Source organism: Myotis brandtii, unplaced genomic scaffold, assembly GCF_000412655.1.
Source record: "Myotis brandtii unplaced genomic scaffold, ASM41265v1 scaffold36, whole genome shotgun sequence".
Classification (NCBI taxonomy): Eukaryota; Metazoa; Chordata; class Mammalia; order Chiroptera; family Vespertilionidae; genus Myotis; species Myotis brandtii.
The window spans coordinates 775,926-796,224 of record NW_005363836.1 but is presented as its reverse complement, the minus strand read 5'-3'; the positions used below and the strand labels follow the sequence as shown (position 1 = coordinate 796,224).

The following is a 20,299-nucleotide window of genomic DNA, read 5'->3' as shown; positions in this document are numbered from 1 at the left end:
CATTCTGTGAAATGTGGTAGCCTAGGAAGAAGACACATGTGTGCATGACACAGAACTCTGCAATCTGATTTCACAAGGAAAGATGAATGATCCTATGCAATCATGCCCGCTGTGAGCAGCAGGCCTAATGAAGAAAAGAGCCCTTTCATGTGGGTGCTTCATAATGCTTTTCATTAACTTCACACAGCAACTCTAAAGCCCTCCTCTGTCAGAGGTAATTATCTCCAATTTGCAGAGTGGTGCACACAAGCTTTTCACAGATCTCATAGTCCCCTTCAGACCTCCCGCCCCTGGGTGTGCACGCTGGCCAGCACTTCATGTCTAGTACCTGAAACAAGTTCCTGATTCAGCCGGCCAGGGAGAAAAGAGAATATTGCAATTAATTGCTTCCTGAAGAGCTGTCCATGGTGTTGGCATTCTTCTCCACAGTGATCCGAGAGCCTAAGTACAACTTGCAATAATAAGACAGAGCTTTTTTTTTTTTTTTAAGTTTTCATTTGTTTCTTTATTCATCAATGCATATTTACTAGGTCTCACCATGTTATTGAACTACCTAAGCTGCTGTAAAAGCTATAAGGTGGCGGGGAGGGGGGGGGGGGGCAACATGAACCCTGACCTCAGGATATTTTTTCATTCTTTTTAGTTCTTTATTGTTTAAAGTATTACATATAGTATTACATATGTCTTCTTTTTCCCTCACTGACCTCTTACCAGTCACTCCTACTTCCCCCTACATGCTCTCACCCCCCTAGTGTCTGTGTCCATTGGATATGCTTAAAAAGACAGTGCTAATTCTCAGTTCACTAAAATAAGATCCTAATTAATGGGGGGACTCATATGAATAGGTGAATTCTACTGTTATATAAGATTGAATAACTAACTAATAAAATGAACAAAATAGTGGCTTGTGCAACCTTAATTCAGTCCCTCAATAGTGCTATTGTGTAACAAACCACTTGCAATTGGCAATGTGATCACTTTCAAGTCCCTTCTCAAAACCGTGTGCTCTTTCAATAAGGAGTTCTGTCAAATTTTTAAAGCAACAATATAATTCTAGTACTAACTGTCACTGTGTAGGGGGTGTTTAGTATATGTCAGACATTGTGCTAAGCACTTGTAAGTATTCTATCAGTTCAAATAATCTCAGGAAGTAGGTGCCATTATTATCCCTATTGTAGAGAAAAAAGATTAAGTAATTAACAGAGAAGAGATTAAGTCATTTGCCTAGTTACATGTGAAGTAAAACCAGGATTCAAATTCAGGCCATACGGATCCAAAGTCCATACTCATAACCCTATTTTTGTCTGAAAAAAAGAATGATGTATTCCAGAGATAATATGTGACAAATAATATGAAGAATACTTCACAATGTTACAAGTTAAAATAATTATAGTTCATAAATAGTTATGTGCCACCTAGCATTATAAAATAAACATGATGCTGTGTATCTAACAGTAGAATTCACCTATTCACCTGTGTATCTACTTAAAATAGTACACACTGACTTTGGTGTGAGATTAATTTCACTCAGAATTTCAACAATGTAGTAAGCACAAGGGTAGAATGGAATTTTTAATAATCTATATATATACTAGTAAAAGGCTAAGTGACCGACTGTAATCCGACCAGCCAGCTGGTACATATGATGCCCACTGGCAATCCTCCCTATATATAAAAGGGTAATATGCAAATCTACCGGACGGCAGAACGACCGGTTGCTATGATGCGCACTGACCACCAGAGGGCAGATGCTCTCCCACAGGGGGAGCGCTGCTCAGCCACAAGCCAGACTGACAGCTGTGGGAGCGGGCCTAAGCTGTTAGTCGGACATCCCCTGAGGGCTCCCGGACTGCGAAAGGGCACAGGCCAGGCTGAGGGACCCTCCTCCCCCTCCCCAGTACACGAATGTTGTGCACCTGGCCACTAGTTTAAAAATAAACGTTTATCAGTCATTGTTTTGTTTTGATTTTCAATATATTTTATTGATTTTGTACAGAGAGGAAGGGAGAGGGATAGAGAGTTAGAAACATCGATGAGAGAGAAACATCAATCAGCTGCCTCCTGCACACCCTCTATTGGGGATGTGCCCACAACTGAGGTATATGCCCTTAACCGGAATCGAACCTGAGACCCTTCAGTCCACAGGCTGACACTCTATCCACTGAGCCAAACCGGTTAGGGCCAGTCATTGTTTTTATCAATGTTGTTTTTATATAATATTTTTGTCGTTTTTATATCATGTTTTTGTTGTTGTTATATCATGTTATTTATTAATCAATTTATCAATCATTGTTTTTAATCAATGTTTTTGTTATTTTTATATCATGTCTTTGTTGTTTTTATATCATGTTATTATTTATTTATTAATCAATTTATATATTTTCATATACATTTTATTAATTTTCTTTCATCTGACACTTCCATTATAGAGAAAGAGCGAATAGCAATATTAAAATATTTTGTATTTCGATTTTATAATACTATCCTATCTAATAAAGAGGGGATGAGCAAATTGACCATCACGCCATCACAAAGATGGCAGAGGCAGTGTTTCCATAACACAAGATGGCTGCGCCCCACAGCAGAGGCAGGGATTCCATAACACAAGATGGCTGCACCCACAGCAGAGGCCGAGTTCCTGTAACGAGCCTTAACGAGCAATCAGCAGGCACCTGAGGCTGCGTGGTGCTGAGCCAGGGCAGGGGACCTGAGTCTGTGCCCCCCGCCTGGTGGGGCTTGACATGGGACCTCAAGGTGCGCCCCGGGAACCTCAGGCTGTGCCCAGCGCCAGGCCGGTGGACCTCAGGTTGTTCTCCCCAGGCCAGGGGACCTGAGGCTGCGCTCTCCACCCAGCGGATCTTGACAGGGTAACTGAGGCTGTGTCCCCCACCACCCCCCGCCCGGTGGGGCTTGACGGGATTTCAGACCGCTACCCCAGCTCGGCAGGGCTTGATAGCGGATCTCAGGCTGTGTCTCCTACCGGGCAGGGCTTGATGCAGGACCTCAGTCTGTGACCCCTGCCCTGGTGCTGGGCTAGGGGACCTCAGGCCACGCCCCCTGCCCAGGAGGGCTTGATGGGGGACATTAGGCCGCGCCACCTGCCCTGGCACTGGGCCGAGGGACCTTAGGCTGCGCCCCCCACCGGGCGGGGCTTGACAAGGGTGGGGCCGGCCGGGTCTGGATCTCTCCCAATGGGGGTTGGGCCAGCTGGGTCTGGGTCTCGTGCGATTTTGAGGTGCTGCAGGTGGACTTGACTCTGGGTCCCCAGTGCTGCAGGTGGGCAGGGACTTGACTCTGGGTCCCCAGACTCTGATAGGAAGAAGATTTTCATATATATTTTACTAATTTTCTTTCATCTCTGACACTTCTATTATATAGAAAGTGCAGATGTTTCTTCCCTGCAGCGACTGTGTCAAGCAGCAAGGGTGTCACATAGCAATATTAAAATATTTCCTCTAATTAATCCCCTTTTAATGTGTATGAATTTTGTGCACCAGGCCACTAGTATTATATATACTATTTTGACATGTAATTTTTTTAAAAATATATTTTATTGATTTTTTTACAGAGAGAAAGGGAGAAGGATAGTTAGAAACATCGATGAGAGAAACATCGATCAGCTGCCTCCTGCACACCGCCTACTGGGGATGTGCCTGCAACCAAGGTACATGCCCTTGACTGGAACCGAACCTAGGACCTTTCAGTCCACGGGCCGACGCTCTATCCACTGAGCCAAACCGGTTAGGGCTTGACATGTAATTTTTTGCAGTAACGTAATTACCGCACGAATCTTACTTCTAATTAATTTCCTTTCAATGTGCACAAATCTGTGCATCAGGCCACTAGTGTGTTATATAAAGCAACTCAGTAAAAGTAGTATCCTGGAAGCCTGACCTCACTTAACATGACCAGAGTATTGCTGTCCAGTTATATTCCCCTCTACAAAGGCAGATGTTCTATAAATGGGGCAGGGGAGGGTGGTACAGTGTTTAAACACTGAATCATCATCTTGGTGTAAACTATGCTAATGGAGAGAGACATTGCCTGAACATAACCAAAAGCTACAGATAAACTTCATAAATCCTAATAAACATAATGGTGCCTTCTCAGGCAGTAAGGAACAGTGCCTATAACATGGATGGGATGGTTAATTTTATGTGTCAGCTTGGCTAGGTTATGGTACCCTAGCTATTTGGTCAAATGCCAGTTTAGATGTTGCTGTGAAGGCATTTTTTAGATGTGATTAACATTTAAATCAGTAAACTTTGAGTAAAGGAGATCAATCTCTAGATTGTGGGTTGGCCTCATCTAATCAATTGAAGGCTTTAAGGACAAAGCCTACGGTTTCCCAAAGGAAAAACAATTCTGCCTTCAGATTGCAAAACTCCTTTGTGAATTTTCAGCCTCGCCGCCCCCCCCCCAATAAATTTCAGACTTACCAACCCCTACAGTCATGAGCCAATTTCTTAAAATCAATTTCTCTCCATATATACATGCACATATATGTATAGGTACACACACACACACATATATCCTATTGGTTTTGTTTCTCTGGAGAACCCTAACAGAATGGTAGCTACTTACTTATGAGACTGAATATACAAATAGACAATGGATAGACCATTTATATAGAACTTTGACCCACAGTCTACAGCAACCTCCCCAGAAAACCAACTCCCACATCTGATAGGGGATCTATAATCTGATAAGATAGAGCACATGAATTAATCTGAAAAATAATCATATTATTTTAAATCTTAGAACACTTAAAAGTATGTGAATAGGAGGTTAAGTTTTTAAGTTTCTTTCACAAGGCCTGTGCGAAGAGATTAGGGAGGTGACTCAGCTGTGAATCCAGCAAGCAGAACCGATAAGCATGGTTAGACCGACCCACCAGGAGTCAAAATATCATCTCATCATCTCATTGCCTGATGATTAAGGACAATAGCTGACATCTGGGGACCTCCAGGACTGCAGGTAGCTGCATTCCGTTACCAGCATCACCCTAGCCCAGTGATGGCGAACCTTTTGAGCTCGGCGTGTCAGCATTTTGAAAAACCCTAACTTAACTCTGGTGCCGTGTCACATATAGAAATTTTTTGATATTTGCAACCATAGTAAAACAAAGAATTATATTTTTGATATTTATTTTATATAATTAAATGCCATTTAACAAAGAAAAATCAACCAAAAAATGAGTTCGCGTGTCATAGGTTCGCCATCACTGCCCTAGCCCCTTCCCTTTATAATCCTGTCCCCTGCACCTTGCTTAAGACAAGATTTGAATGTATGTAAGGGCCCTGTCTTCTTAGTTGGCTGGCCTTCTAAATAAATGCCTTATATCAGTGGTTCTCAACCTTCCTAATGCCTCAACTCTTTAATACAGTTCCTCATGTTGTGGTGACCCCCAATTTCATTGTTACGAATTGAACATAATTAAAACCTAGTGATTAATCACAAAAACAATATGTAATTATATATGTGTTTTCCGATGGTTTTAGGTGACCCCTGTGAAAGGGTCGTTCGACCCCTAAAGGGGTCGTGACCCACGGGTTGAGAAGCGCTGCCTTATGTGATTCAACCCTGCCTTCATTATTGGACACAGTGACAGGCAGCCCGAGCCCAACCAGGGGTTTCCTGGAAACACATCTATAAACAACCCAGGAAGCTGGCCTTGCTGAAAATCTACTTCTATCTCTAGTGACAATCTGGGAAGCTAAACAATCACTTCTATAACAATCAGCCCCAAATGGCCAGGACTTGATTAATAATTGACAGCTTCCCTAATTTTTGTCCCTGCTTTTGAATAAGGATAAACTCTAGAAAACCAAATGTGTACTAATCACATAGGATGTTCCACTTCAAATTAGCTCACCAACAGCTTCCCAAACGCCAGCAGAACTCTGGATCAGGGCATATCTGAAGCCTTCCCTTTTGTACACTCTAAAGCTTTTCCACTCCCTGTCTGCCTTTGGTGTTTTTAGTCTTTTTTTTTTTTCTTTTTAATATTTCTAACAGTGAGTTAATGTTATCCAATTGAGTCATCTGACAATTTTAAATATGGAAGTTTTAGTTTCTCATCCATCTGTATCAACAAATAGTAAAAATTTCTGCAATTCCCTATGTTCTGGCTTGCCTTTGAGTCTCTGACAAAACACAAGTAACAGTAGCTGACTCCCTTGCAAACTCAGAATAAATAGTCTTTGCTTTTCTTATTTGGCTGAGTCTGTTTATTTCCGCAGCCCTCAGGTCCTGAGAAAGCAAGAAATCAGGCCTGCCAGAAACCATAGTGAGATATGACCTGCCTCGAATGCTGCTGCCTATAGACAGAATTTCTAGACTATACAGAATGTGGGTAACACATAAGAATGTGTGTTAGTATGAATTCCCCTCCTACGCAGCACTATTATTAATCAAGTTCAATACACTTTTTTTTAACACTGAAACAAATGGCGGTAGCAAACAAATGACTGAAAGCTTTTAGCATAAAAACAATTTTAAAAATCTAATTATTTGGCCCTAACCGGTTTGGCTCAGTGGATGGAGCGTTGGCCTGTGGACTGAGGGGTCCCGGGTTCGATTCCGGCCAAGGGCATGTGCCTTACCTTGGTTGGGGGCACATCCCCAGTGGGGGGTGTGCAGGAGGCAGCTGATCGGTGTTTCTCTCATCAATGTTTCTAACTCTCTATCCCTCTCCCTTCCTCTCTGTAAAAAAATCAATAAAATATATTTTTAAAAAAAATCTAATTATTTGACTTATGACTCATTGACAATAACTTGTTATGCATTTCAGTTATAAAAGATTCTATTTTACACATTTCTTCCTTAGCCTCACAAACCTACTGTTTCAGATAAAATCTAAAAAAGTATTATTTCTGTCTATAAAAGTGGCTTTTGACCTTCTATGTATAGAATTTGTAACTAATCTGCAAACACTAAGATTTGGGTATCATAGTTCTACAATTGAATTGATAAAATTAACATAAGAGCTAAGCACTCATAGGGCCCAGGAATCCAAGTTAATTCTACATAATATAGAAACATCACAATGGAATGGATTTGATAATTAGATTTATTTTTTTAAAATAGTAAACACCATCTTAAATCACTAGAATTTCACAGTAAACTTTACAGGCATGTGATATTTGGCTCATGGTAATTAAGTGTAAACCATTGCTTTAGTGCTGTTTTCAATGATATGAAAAATCACAGTTGATTTAAAAACATTCATTTAATAATTTAAGTTCTTCAGAAAACATCAAAAGTGAATTATCACTATATTGTAAACATGATCAATATAATTCTTAAGCTATGAAAAAAAGAGAATAATCCCAAAAAGCAACACAAATTTCACCTCCTTCAAAGGCAAATGTATGCCAAAATTAACAAAAAGATATTAACAGAAATGACCTGTCAATGACAATAAGGGAAAGAGGAAACTGTGGAAAACAGGGATGATCCCTGGAAGATTACAGTTGTGTGAAAGGTAATGAGGTGCCTTAAAATTTTCACTTGAAAATCTATAAAAGTTCATTAATGGTCCATTCGATTATTCAGAATATTTGATCTCTCAGGAAGCAACTTCTAATAGCAGTTCTGGGATGCTAGGTTCAATATGCATTTGGACGGTGCTGTAAAAACAGTGCACAAGAAAAACAGGTTATTAAACATGCTGGCAATGACTTCACCTCCCCTAAGGACTCTTTTCTGAATACTACCATCTTTTAAATCTGCACTTCGACTAAGTTCTATGCACATTTATACACCCTGTTAATTGTAGGAAGAGAAGAGAAAAACCTTTAAGCATTCATAGCAAGGCCTCTCTTTATAAATATGAGCCCCAATCCCAAGATTAAGCACCACTTTCACGCACACACACCCAAAAACACTAAAGTAATAAAACTTACTGCTTTCTTCAAAGCTTGATCTAAATCTTCCAGTAGGTCTTCTTTATCCTCTAAGCCCACAGAGAGTCGAATCAGTGTGTCACTAATTCCAAGGGCCTCTCTGTGGCTCTCAGGCACTGATGCATGGGTCATAATTGCCCTGGAAGGAAGAATGAGCAAATTTTTAAAAAATGTATATTTTTATTGATTTCAGAGAGGAAGGGAGAAAGAGATAGAAACATCAATGAGAGAGAAACATTGATCAGCTGCCTCCTGCAACTTCCGGCCGCCCACTGGGAATCGAGCCTGCAACCCAGGCATGTGCCTGGACTGGGACTTGAACCATGACCCCCCTGGTTCATAGGTCAATGCTCAACCACTAAGCCGCACCGGCCGGGCCCAGAGTGAGCAAAGAGAGGAAGGGAGAAAGAGATAGAAACATCAATGAGAGAGAAACATTGATCAGCTGCCTCCTGCAACTTCCGGCCGCCCACTGGGAATCGAGCCTGCAACCCAGGCATGTGCCTGGACTGGGACTTGAACCATGACCCCCCTGGTTCATAGGTCAATGCTCAACCACTAAGCCACACCGGCCGGGCCCAGAGTGAGCAAATTTTTTGTCACTATATTATATCAATGGAGGCATATTCTGAATCATAAATTGCAATCATCTTCCAATTTCTTCTACTCTAAATATCAAATTCTTCATACGCTTATAATTTTTCATAGGCAAAAAAAAAAGGAATTGTTAATATTATCTTTTCTAGTCATTTAAGTGCAATTCAAACTCTTTTATCAACTTATAGCGTCAGTAAGGAATACTCAATCCAGACACTGAAGGTGCCAGTCAAGCACCCCTATGCAGGAGGGAAAGACAGGGCCTCCAGTGTGTGGATTTTAATCCCTTGCCTGAATGAGACCTTGGCCAGAAATCATACCCCATGACCAACCAGCTGAACTTACAAGAGGCCTCTGGGACCAAGAGCCAGTCAGAATTAATTTCTTCTGGATCAATGAATCAATCCAGAACTGGACCTTCTGAGGCAGATCTGGAAAAGGCAACCAGGATCACTAGTAGCCGCCAGTGTGCAACCGGAATTCTGGCACATAACCCAGGTGTAAAGGCAAAGCACCTACTATGGGTCAGGCATTATAGTGAGAGTTAGAAAACTAATAAAAATGAGATTTTATGAGATATTTTCTTTACCCTAGATAACAAAGCAGGAGCTAAAGACTAAGACAATTCACAAAACAGAAGAGTCAACACAAACCCGTATGAAAACTAGGACTGCCAGAGTTCAGCGGGGGGAGATCTCTGTGGGCTGAGGCATCACAGAGGGGCTTATAGTCTTTCTGAACTCTAATACTCACATTGCCACCAACACTCAACCTCTCCCTGCACACCACCAGTAAAATCAATGCCTAAGCTGCTTTCTCCTACCTCACGTCAGGCCCATGGAAAGAAAATCTCAGTTGTGGTCAAAGTAAATGGGTATCTTCTTTCACTACTCTAAGTTTTACATGTAAACAGCCTCCTTAAAATGTTCTGCCTTTTCAGGCTCTTAATTCCCTAACAGAGCATGCACAGGTAGAAATAAGAACTTAGGCCTCTGAGACCAATAGACGTGGGTATGAATCTCAGCCCCTCCACATACTGGCTGTGTGGGCTTGTAAAACTTACCTCTCCTCAGAGTGCATTTCCTTATCTGAAATAATAGTAGCTATCACTTATTGTATGCTGCTCATGAAATAGGTACTCTAGGTCATTTATGTGCATTAATTTAATTTTAATGGATAAAAACTGGATATAACATCTATCTCAAAAGTGTGTCACAGTCCTTAATGGAAGGAACATATATAAAGCACTTACATGTACCTGGGATGTATCTGCAATATAGTAATGTACTAAATGCCTGATAAAAAATAATCTGTAAGAGTAGTTAACGTTTACTGAGCACTTAATATAAACCAAGGCATTAGCTGAGGCATTATTTTCTCCCATGTTCTCACAACAACCCTAAGAGCTGGGCACAGTATTATCCACATTTTACAATGGAGAAAACTGCGGTTGAGAGAGGATAAACAATTTTTCTAAGGTCACGAAATTAATACATGTTTTCAGGCTGGGAGACCAACCCAGTGCACACTGGCTCGGCTTCCTCCCTCTCTGATTGCAATGCTGCACTAGTTGCAGCCAAGTTGGGAGAGACAGAAGGAGGGTGATAGAACAGCAAGCTCTTGACCTAAATTCACTCCTCTACAGGCAGCAGGGTTATGGCCTAGCAGGAGCGTCTGAGGGCCAAGCAACTTTAAACCAAATCCCTAACAAACCAGGAGAGGTTTAAGACTCGCCTTAAAGTAATACACATTTCATTACTATGAAAAATAACCCAATTTCATATGCTGAGTGTGCCCTCTTGTGCATCCAGACTTAACAGGCATTTCCTTGAAAGATGAACAAAACCTCTAAGTGTTATCTTAATTATTTGAGTCATTTTGGGGGGCATCATTTCTTCTTTTTAACTTTGTGAAATTGCCTAACTCTACTCAGAAACTGTAAAGTACAATGAGAGAGCAGAAAATGTGCCCAGATTTTGGTCATCTCTAATACCCCTCAGTACAATGCTTCCAGAACATAGTTATTCCAGAAATGTGTATGGAAATTAAAACACACAAGCAGTTGAAAATTAGTAGGTAATGTTCTTGATTGACCACTGCAATAATTACATCATATGGTCAGAGTAACATACAATGAAGTCAGGACATAATTCAGGAATGCTTGGTGGGATGGGTCATCAATAAATGATAATCATTATTTCAAATATTAAGCCCATTTTATGGATAAAAAAATTGAAGCTTAAAGGTTAAGTAACTGGTAGAATAGGCATCAACTCCAGATCCAGGCTGCTTTTACCTCCCCTCGTTGCAAAGCCTCAAGAGTTAAGTTGCTAACATATTCCCATGTGACATTTGAGGGATCAGCAAAACTTTTTGAATCTGTTTCCTTGTCTGTAAAATAAGGTGCTGCACTCCCTCCCCCTCCCCCCACAGGCACCTATCTCCTAAACTCCAAGGGGCCCCAAGAGACTTGTAACCAGGAGAGCAATGGGCAGTAGCAGCTGGTCCCAGGCTAACACCCTGGCCCTGTCCCCAGGGCCCCTTTTCTCTGACTTCCCAGTGAGCCAAAGCAGCCCAGCCTAGGCTCTCCTGTTGCTTCTCCTATGCCCTTCCTTGTGTCACTGTCCTACGTGTTTTTGCTGCAGTCAATAAATTCTTGCCTGCTTTTCTACAATGTCCTTGATTGAAATCTTTTCTTAGATATTTGATGGTAGCTAGTTGGGCCCTCTTCTGACAATCAAGGCGTGGAGGTGTTTCATCAGAGACACATTCCCCATTTCCCAGGGAGCCTTGAAATCAGCCCTTCCAGGACAAAGTCTTCATCTCCCTTCCAGGGCGGAGTGGGATAGAACAAGTAGTCCTGGGCCAAAGGCGGAAAGCCTGACATACAACTTCTGCTGGAATGTCCTTCAGACAGAACAGGCGTGGAAGTAAACTCTGGAGAACACTGGTAAGAGTCTCCATGAGATTTCATCAGTCTCCATTCTATTGAGTCAGTATCTATTCTGATTAAATAGTACCATGCTCTTCTGATCACTAAATATCTTGAATTATTTCGGGTTTTAACATATTCCTTTATCAAATGATCATTAAAACTGACATCAAAGTTAAAATACTATGAAAGAGAAAAACATACTTACGGAAGCTCAGCAAGACTCTCATATCCTCCCAAGCTCTCAGCCAGAGTAAATAACTATAGCAAAGAAAATATTAATTTAGAACTTCAACCAAAATAAAAATACAAATATCTAAAAGTAAATGTTTTTAATAAAATGGCCGTGGGACAGAGGATGGGAAATAGTGATTATGAATAAATGATAATTGGGCAAGAAAGTCAGAGAAAAAAATGAGAATAGAATCCATAACAATGATTTCATTAATTAGACATACTATGTATAAACTTTCACAACATTAAAAATTGATAAAAGTGAATCTCCTATACCTTCCTAATTGGCCCTATACATGAACAATACTTAACCTGAGCTCTAAAACCTCAGAATTACTACATCTGAGACCTAACTCTGTGGTTAGGGGCACTAAGAATATTGGGGACTAGTTATGGTTATGGGAAATATTAATTATGCTCTGTTAACCATGATTTCTTTGTTCTGGTTAAGGAAAGGACAGTCTACTCTGGCTGGGAGCTGTAAGCCCCTGGGACCTGGGAGTCAACCTTGGAATGCAGTCCATTCAAGACCTGCCTATTATCATGGAAGGATTAACAACCTTGTTGCCCAAATAATGGAGTCCCATCCCGCATTGTCTACTTTCCCATTCCTGTAATCCCTACTTCCCCATGTAATCCTTGTCCTACCCTATATAAGCAGCTGGTTTATAGGGGGCTGCAGAGCAGATTTTTGTGGATGATTCAACCCCTTCTCTACTTAATTGGCTCCAGTAGTGACAAGCAGTGTGGACCCATTGATTGTCCAGTTATAGTTACCCTTTAAAGAAAAATATCTAAATGTTTAAGCACTTATTTGTTAGTATGTATCACTTATTAAATTAATATATCCATTAAACTGCCCCCTGGAATAGAAGAACTCTGTGGTTAGGGGCACTAAGAATATTGGGGACTAGTTATGGTTATGGGAAATATTAATTATGCTCTGTTAACCATGATTTCTTTGTTCTGGTTAAGGAAAGGACAGTCTACTCTGGCTGGGAGCTGTAAGCCCCTGGGACCTGGGAGTCAACCTTGGAATGCAGTCCATTCAAGACCTGCCTATTATCATGGAAGGATTAACAACCTTGTTGCCCAAATAATGGAGTCCCATCCCGCATTGTCTACTTTCCCATTCCTGTAATCCCTACTTCCCCATGTAATCCTTGTCCTACCCTATATAAGCAGCTGGCTTATAGGGGGCTGCAGAGCAGATTTTTGTGGATGATTCAACCCCTTCTCTGCTTAATTGGCTCAAGTAGTGACAGGCAGTGTGGACCCATTGATTGTCCAGTTACGTTACCCTTTAAAGAAAAATATCTAAATGTTTAAGTACTTATTTGTTAGTATGTATCACTTATTAAATTAATACATCCATTGAACTGCCCCCTGGAATAGAAGAAAAAATAACTCAGTTTTGGTATTTAGTGTTATAGTAGCAAAGAATTTATAAATATTTAAAAAATTACTCTCACAGCCATATTAAATTAAATACACACTGCTATTTTTCTGATTTCAGAGATGGACCAGGAGGGCTTTGACAAATCTGGTAGCACCCTATTCTTTATACCGATAGTATTTAAAGCTCAGTCTACTGCATGAGGTTGACCAATGAAAGCTTCGTGTGTGGTTATGTAGGCCTCTCCCTGGGCCCCTGAGAACTTCCTGCCACTGTGGAATTAGACAACGGCCTTCCCTTCCCTCACTCCAGGCAGTTGCATCCTGGGAGGCCACAGGGTTTGGAAAGCCATTCTTGGGCTGGGTTCCAGCATAGCCTCAGACATTGAACTAACAGCACCTTACTTTGAGGTCTCACATAATATTTCATTTGGGAAAGGGGTTTACTTTTTTTTATTATTATTGATTTCAGAGAGGAAGGGAGACAGAGAGAGAGATAGAAACATCAATGCTGAGAGAGAATCATTGATTGGCTGCTTTCTGCACACCCCCTACTGGGGATTGAGCCTGCAACTCAGGCATATACCCTTGACTGGAATCAAACCTGGGATCCTTAAATCCACAGGCCAACGCTCTATCCACTGAGCCAAATCAGCTAGGGCAAAAGGGGTTTACTTTTAAATAAATTTGAAAACCTATGCGCTAGAACATCCTGTCTCTCTCAAATGGATGACAGTCTCTGGAGAGCAAAATAAATACACATATTCAGATATCTGCTACCACACCAAAGCCATTTTCTAACCCAATGCATTTCATGATAAAGAGGTTTGTAGGTGTGATCTGCAGGTACAAAAACATACATCTGAGTTGGATGGAAGTGAGAGATAATAAACTGCCGAAAGAAGGTCTTACCTCTAGAATTTAATAACCTGTTTTGAAAGCTTACCTTCAGGCTCTTGAGGAAAGCCTCAGCGTGCTGAAGAGCGCCCTTAATATAAAAGGTGATCATCCCCGGGCAACCTGTGCACTGACGCTTTGCCAACTCATGCTGAGGATGAGAGGGCAGCCCTGTAATAAAGTCTTAGTTTAGAGTCAAACAAGTAATTTCAAAACAAAACAAGAAAATCAGTTTGCTCAAGTAAACTACAAATAAGCCTAATCGTGAGCTTTACCCAATGGTCTCAGCTGGCTGCTTGTTCTGGCCCGTCTTTCTCTCTCTGGCTTCCTTTCTATCTCTTTTCTATGCTCTCCATGCTCTAGCCACACCAGCTTTCTTTACACCAGAAGTACCACACCCTATTTTCATCTCAGTGAAAGGGTTCATTTGAAACACAGACAGATAGGACAGGGGTCCAGTGGAAAACAAAGGCAGGTGGAACATAGGCAGGGCAGACACGGCAGTGTGAGCCAGCCTCACCACAGGAACCGACCATGCAGAAATTATAAAATATTTCTAGACTCAAAGCGGGAGGCATGGGAAAATAAGGGAGGGTCTGCAACAATAAGGTGAACTGATGAATAGAAACAGGGAAAGTTCAGCGTAGGGACAGAGAAAGAAGACATAGAAACAGGGAAAGTTCAGGTCCGTTGCTGGGCAAGAACAACTGAGGGAATCAATCGGGTGACGACGCGGATAGATATAGAAGCAGGCTTGTAGCAAATATATACCCCAGGACTACAAGGCTTTAACGGGAAGCCCATTATTGGGCACCCCCTTCCCCGTGAGGGGAGTCGGAATCTGCTTGTAACACATTTTCCACACTTTTGCTTAAATCGCTCACCGTTCCGGTTATCATCAGGACCTTTGCCTGGAACATTCTCTACACTGACTGCCCTACCCCTTGTTAATTACATCCTTCTGTATTGTCCTGCTTAATATTTGTCTTATTCACCAACCTAGTTCTGTCATAGACAGACAAACATGAGCAGAGCAAGGACGATGGGCCAGGTACAAAAGGTCACCAGGGCGGAAAGCCCTGGGTGCAAAAAGGACAATTGCAGGTGGGACATCATCCCAGGATGACCTTTCCTCTCTAGCCTATCGCTGGTCATGAGATTTGGACCCCCTGACCTTTTGTCCCTACAGATAACATCTAGGCCTCAGCTGTATTTCAGCTCCCGGCCCAGAAAAACAGCAAAACCAGACCAGCTACACCAAGGCTGACCTCAAGGACGGCTGCATTGGATAATGACCCCCTGCCCTGGCGCTGACCAGACAATCAGTGGAGAACCTGACCCTGAAAGAACACACCTGGAGAGCTGATGAATATTCTATTGAGATCTTCTCCTAAAATCTCCATCCTTAACACCCTTAAGACAGAGAAGCCAGCTCACTCTTCTACCGGGAGCATGCTGAGGCCTTTTCCCTCCCCCTCCCAACTAGTATCATCTTTAACTTCCTCACTCCCAAGCTCCAAGGGCCCTTCCTTTGCCTCTATAACTTGTTTCTTCAGCCCATTTCTTCTATGAATTACTTCTACCTCTGTAATTTTCTAAATAAATGTTCTCTTATAGTTTGAGTCTTATAGTCTGAATTCTCTTATAGTCTGAATTCTTTCCTAGCCTGAACTCAAGTACCAAGGTTGCTGAACCCAGGTCCAGTCTGACCCACCATCTCACACATGGTGCCTGTCCCCGGGCTCCCAACAGTTCCATAAGAAATCCTTTCCTTTTGTTGATAATTGGATTCCAGTTGCTAGTACAAAGCTTGGTCCGTAGCTGGCAATTAATATTTACTGAATGAATCTGAAATGCCTTGTCCAAGCCTTTTTAACAAATGATACCCATTCTTCAGTTCACAGCCCAAAACATTTCTCCCTTCCTTCATTCAAAATGTACATATAGGGCACTTACTAGCATAGATACAGGATGAGGCAAAAGTAGGTTTACAGTGACTCTATGAAAAATAATACAATAATTAATAAATAATAATATAAGAATAAATTCTGTGTTTCATGTATTCATGACTATAAAACTACTTTTGCCCACCTTGTATTTTTGCCTTGGCTTATTAAAGTTATTTGAGGGTAGGAATCAGGCTTAATTCTCCTGTACATCTAAGAGTTTAAAATAGCTATTTACTTAAGACCACCACAATTCAAACCATTAGCAAAATAGATTCAAACAGTAACATGTAAGTCTGCTAACTCCACATGAGCATTTCTTCAGGTTGTTAGATGTGAAGGAATTCAAAAAGGAAGAGAACTTTGGGGGGATTTTGATGGGTGTAAGTAATAGAGATATATCAAGTTCCAACCTAAATCAGAAAAAAGTTAGAGCTAATGGCCCGGCCGGTGTTGCTCAGTGACCCAGCATCGACCCATGACCCAGGAGGTCACAGTTTGATTCCCAGTCAGGACACATGCCTGGGTTGGGGACTTGATCCCCAGTAGGGGGCTTGCAGGAGGTAACTGATCAATGAGGTAACTCTCTCATCATTGATGTTTCTATCTCTTTCTCCCTCTCCCTTCCTCTCTGAAATCAATAAAAATATAAACAATAACAACAACAACAATAACACAACAATAGCTGTCTGGTATAAATGAATCAAAATTGTACCTTTTTTTTTGTCAGATTGGCAAAAAATAGAATTTTTTTGGGTGCACTACAGAATTTTAGTAATTACTTTATATGTGCCATGAGATTTAAAAGGCTGAAAATTGCTGCTCTAATGCATATGACCAATTTCTTTCTTTTTTTAATGTTTTTATTTATTTCAGAGAGGAAGGGAGAGGAAGAGAGAGATAGAAACATCAATGATGAGAGAGAATCATTGATCATCAGCTGCCTCCTACATGTCCCACACTGGAGATTGAGTGTGTCCTGACCGGGAAGTCAAACCATGACCTCCTAGTTCATAGGTCGTCGCTCAACCACTGAGGCACCCCGGCTGGGCAAGACTAATTTCTTAACATCCACTAGGCAACACAAGGCCATAGATCATGGCTATCTTCTTTACCACCAGAACCACCACAGAGCTGACACCCAGCAGCATTCAATAATTAATGAACATGAAAATATATGAAAGCACCTAACTTACAAATAAATGTTACATACACAGGATGCTTAGGATAAGCCTTACAATCCCAAGAATATGTGCTTAGAACTCAGATGAACATACCAGGATAAATAACCTTTTCCACCAGAGGATGTGATTCCAGAAACTGAGCAACTGCCATTCCATTTTCAAAATGCTTCTGCATTCGGACTTGTAGTGTCTTCAGACCTCGATTGCAGAGGTAACAGTCAAAAGGAGAGGGGACTGCCCCAATTGCTGCAAAATAAACATATCCTGGGTTAGCGTTGAAGGTGGGTAGGAATCCCTAACATTTTCTGACCCCTCTTTTTCATGATAGTGTCTCTGAGAAGCTAGCTACAAAATCCAATGCTTGAGGTTTAGCGGGGCAGGGGGATTAATATCTCAAATCAGAAGCATGAGAATGTAGCATAATTTATGCTCAGAGGAATGGGCTTTAAAATGAGAGGAAAAAGGAATATCCTGAAAATTATGTACAAACACAATAACTTTTCGGATATGAACATAAACAGTCCTTTCTATGATCTTAATAAAATGGCATACTGCACAGAGCTGAGCCTTGTATTTCTTTGCAAAAGTATTACAACATATAGAGAAAAAAGCAGTTCAGTTCCTGTTATTACTGAATGTTCTACGGATAGTCTATTTAGCTTTTGTCTAAAGCAGCCTATGACTTTACATGCCTCCAGGATATGGACCACACTCCGGTTCTTACAAATGAAACTTAACAAGCAATAAGTTTTAGTTTCCCTCCTCAGAGCCCCCTTTTGTTACTTTAATATTTACTTCCTAGAAGGGCACTTGTATCCCTAATTATGTTTGTATCTTATGTGTTTGTCAAACTGTAATAATTCATTGAAGTCTCTTAAAAATAACTCCTATCTATCCTGGGATAACTAAACAATCTAACCAGGAAGTGATGTGTAGACAGACATCTGATGAAAATTATGTTTATATCTTATGTGCTATTTAAAATTCACCACCATTTCAGATATAAAAAGTATAATATAAGAAAGTCATCATACCAAATGTTGGTGTTTAAAGAAAAGAAAAAAAATTCATTAAGTCTTAAAACTAAAAATCCACTTGGGCTTTAACCACGTTATGATCAAAATTAACATGGATTTGAAAAAACACAACTCATCCTGTGTGCCATGCTGTAAAGCTCCATTACCCTATAACTAAATCTTTATAACCCCATTTTTCTACTTTCCTCTAAATACCCAATTTTTTTCTGATTTCTTTCTAAATTAATAGAATGCTATCACTTTACAACATTTAGTGGAAATAAAAAGATTAAATGTAGCCCCTGTGAGACCATAAAATAATCCAGATTTTTTTAATACTCACAATTCTGCAGGAATCGGAGCTTATCATGGAGGCTCTCAGAATTAACAGACACTAAGCCCATTACAACATCGCTGTGGCCTGAGAAAAAACAAACACTGTTAAGTTAAAAACATCTTGAACTTCAATTTATAATTGTTTTTACTTCAATTTATAATTTCTAAAATGTGATTATCACTTGAGCGAACTCTGGAAAAAAGCCCTCTAGAATAAGTTTAAATAAACTTTATTTTATAATAGCAAAAGCCATACTCAAAATAATAAAATAAAAATCATATAAAAAGTAAATGTTTCTTTTAAAGCTGTAAGCAGGATGAACGTATAATCTTTTATAGTAAAATTTAATCCTCTCGCCAAACCGGTTTGGCTCAGTGGATAGAGCGTCGGACTGCGGACTAAAGGGTCCCAGGTTCGATTCCGGTCAAGGGCATGTACCTTGGTTGTGGGCACATCCCCAGTGGGAGGTGTGCGGGAGGCAGCTGGTCGATGTTTCTCTCTCATCGATGTTTCTAACTCTCTATCCCTCTCCCTTCCTTTCTGTAAAAAATCAATAAAATATATTTTAAAAAAAAATTTAATCCTCTGCTCATAAATCATGAGCATAGTTAGATTTGTTATAAATGAAATCTTATATTTAATCAAAGTGTAATTTTTTTACTTGCTACATGAGTCACAGAGAAAACCTAAATAATAGTGGAAGAAAAGGGATCAAACGTGTCAAAAATAGCCCTACGCTATTTTCATCGATTCATGGAAAAGAACTTTCAAAGTGTAGATTCTGCATGTCTTACCATTCATATATTTTGTTGCTGAATACATACAAATATCAGCTCCCAGAGCCAAAGGTCGCTGAAAAGAACAAAGGTTTTTATTTTTAATAAGAGATCACTTGAAAATATGTTTCATTAGTTGACTATTTGTTATTGTAACAACCATTCCTATTCTAACTTTTCAAAAATATATACATCTTAAAATGTTCCAGGATCCCTGATACTGTTCCCTTTCTTACCTCCCCCAAATAAAAATACAAAGAATTGGACCCAATAGTCCGATCCAAAGGCACAATTTTTTTAGAAATAGCAGGTAAACTCTGGCCCACGGGTCTCCTGAACCTGTTTCTCTAGGGCAGTTGCTGATTGGCTCCTAAATTTATGACTTACAGCAGAAATGTTGGCATTCTTATGATTCAGTAAACACAAAAGATAACTGACATAAACATTCAGCAAGTAATCTCTTGGATTTTTAATCATTAAAACCTGACAATATATGCTGTGCTTATTCACTTGGTTTGCCATGATCTTGACTCTTAATTACTCCTTTATTACACTAGTTTTGCCAAGTTTAAATCACTTATGAAGAAACTTGTTTGCACCCAGCGGCGTGGCTCAGCAGTTGAGCCTCAACCTATGAACCAGGAGGTCATGGTTCAATTCCCAGCCAGGGCACATTGCCTGGGTTCAGGCTCGAATCCCCCAGTGTGGGGGGTGCAGGAGGCAGCCGATCAGTGATTCTCTCTCATCACTGATGTTTCTATCTCTCTCCCTCTTTCTTCCTCTCTGAAGTCAATAAAAATATATTTTAAAAATAATAAATAAATAAACAAACAAATAAATGTCACTTCCTCAGAGATTTGCTTTCCCTGACAAGGCAATCTAAAGTTGCACCCAGCCCTAACCGGTTTGGCTCAGTGGATAGAGCATCGGCCTGCGGACTCAAGGGTCCCAGGTTCGATTCCGGTCAAGGGCATGTACCTTGGCAGCAGGCACATCCCCAGTAGGGGGCGTGCAGGAGGCAGCTGACTGATGTTTCTCGCTCATCGATGTTTCTAACTCTCTATCCCTCTCCCTTCCT

At 40.7% G+C, this 20,299-nt stretch overlaps 1 protein-coding gene across 1 annotated transcript in view; it reads right to left on the bottom strand.

Annotated features, from left to right (window-relative positions):
• Nucleotides 1-7,597: 7,597 nt before the first annotated feature.
• Nucleotides 7,598-20,299, bottom strand: part of CTH (cystathionine gamma-lyase) — a 29,192-nt gene continuing 16,490 nt past the window's right edge. Inside the window, exons 6-12 of the mRNA XM_005871907.2 lie at nucleotides 19,240-19,297; nucleotides 18,452-18,529; nucleotides 17,186-17,338; nucleotides 14,012-14,133; nucleotides 11,645-11,697; nucleotides 7,908-8,046; nucleotides 7,598-7,631 (exon numbers count right to left, since the gene is read on the bottom strand). Of these exons, the coding sequence (XP_005871969.1) occupies nucleotides 7,611-7,631; nucleotides 7,908-8,046; nucleotides 11,645-11,697; nucleotides 14,012-14,133; nucleotides 17,186-17,338; nucleotides 18,452-18,529; nucleotides 19,240-19,297 (624 nt within the window). The 3' untranslated portion in view covers nucleotides 7,598-7,610. The remainder of the gene's footprint in view (nucleotides 7,632-7,907; nucleotides 8,047-11,644; nucleotides 11,698-14,011; nucleotides 14,134-17,185; nucleotides 17,339-18,451; nucleotides 18,530-19,239; nucleotides 19,298-20,299) is intronic.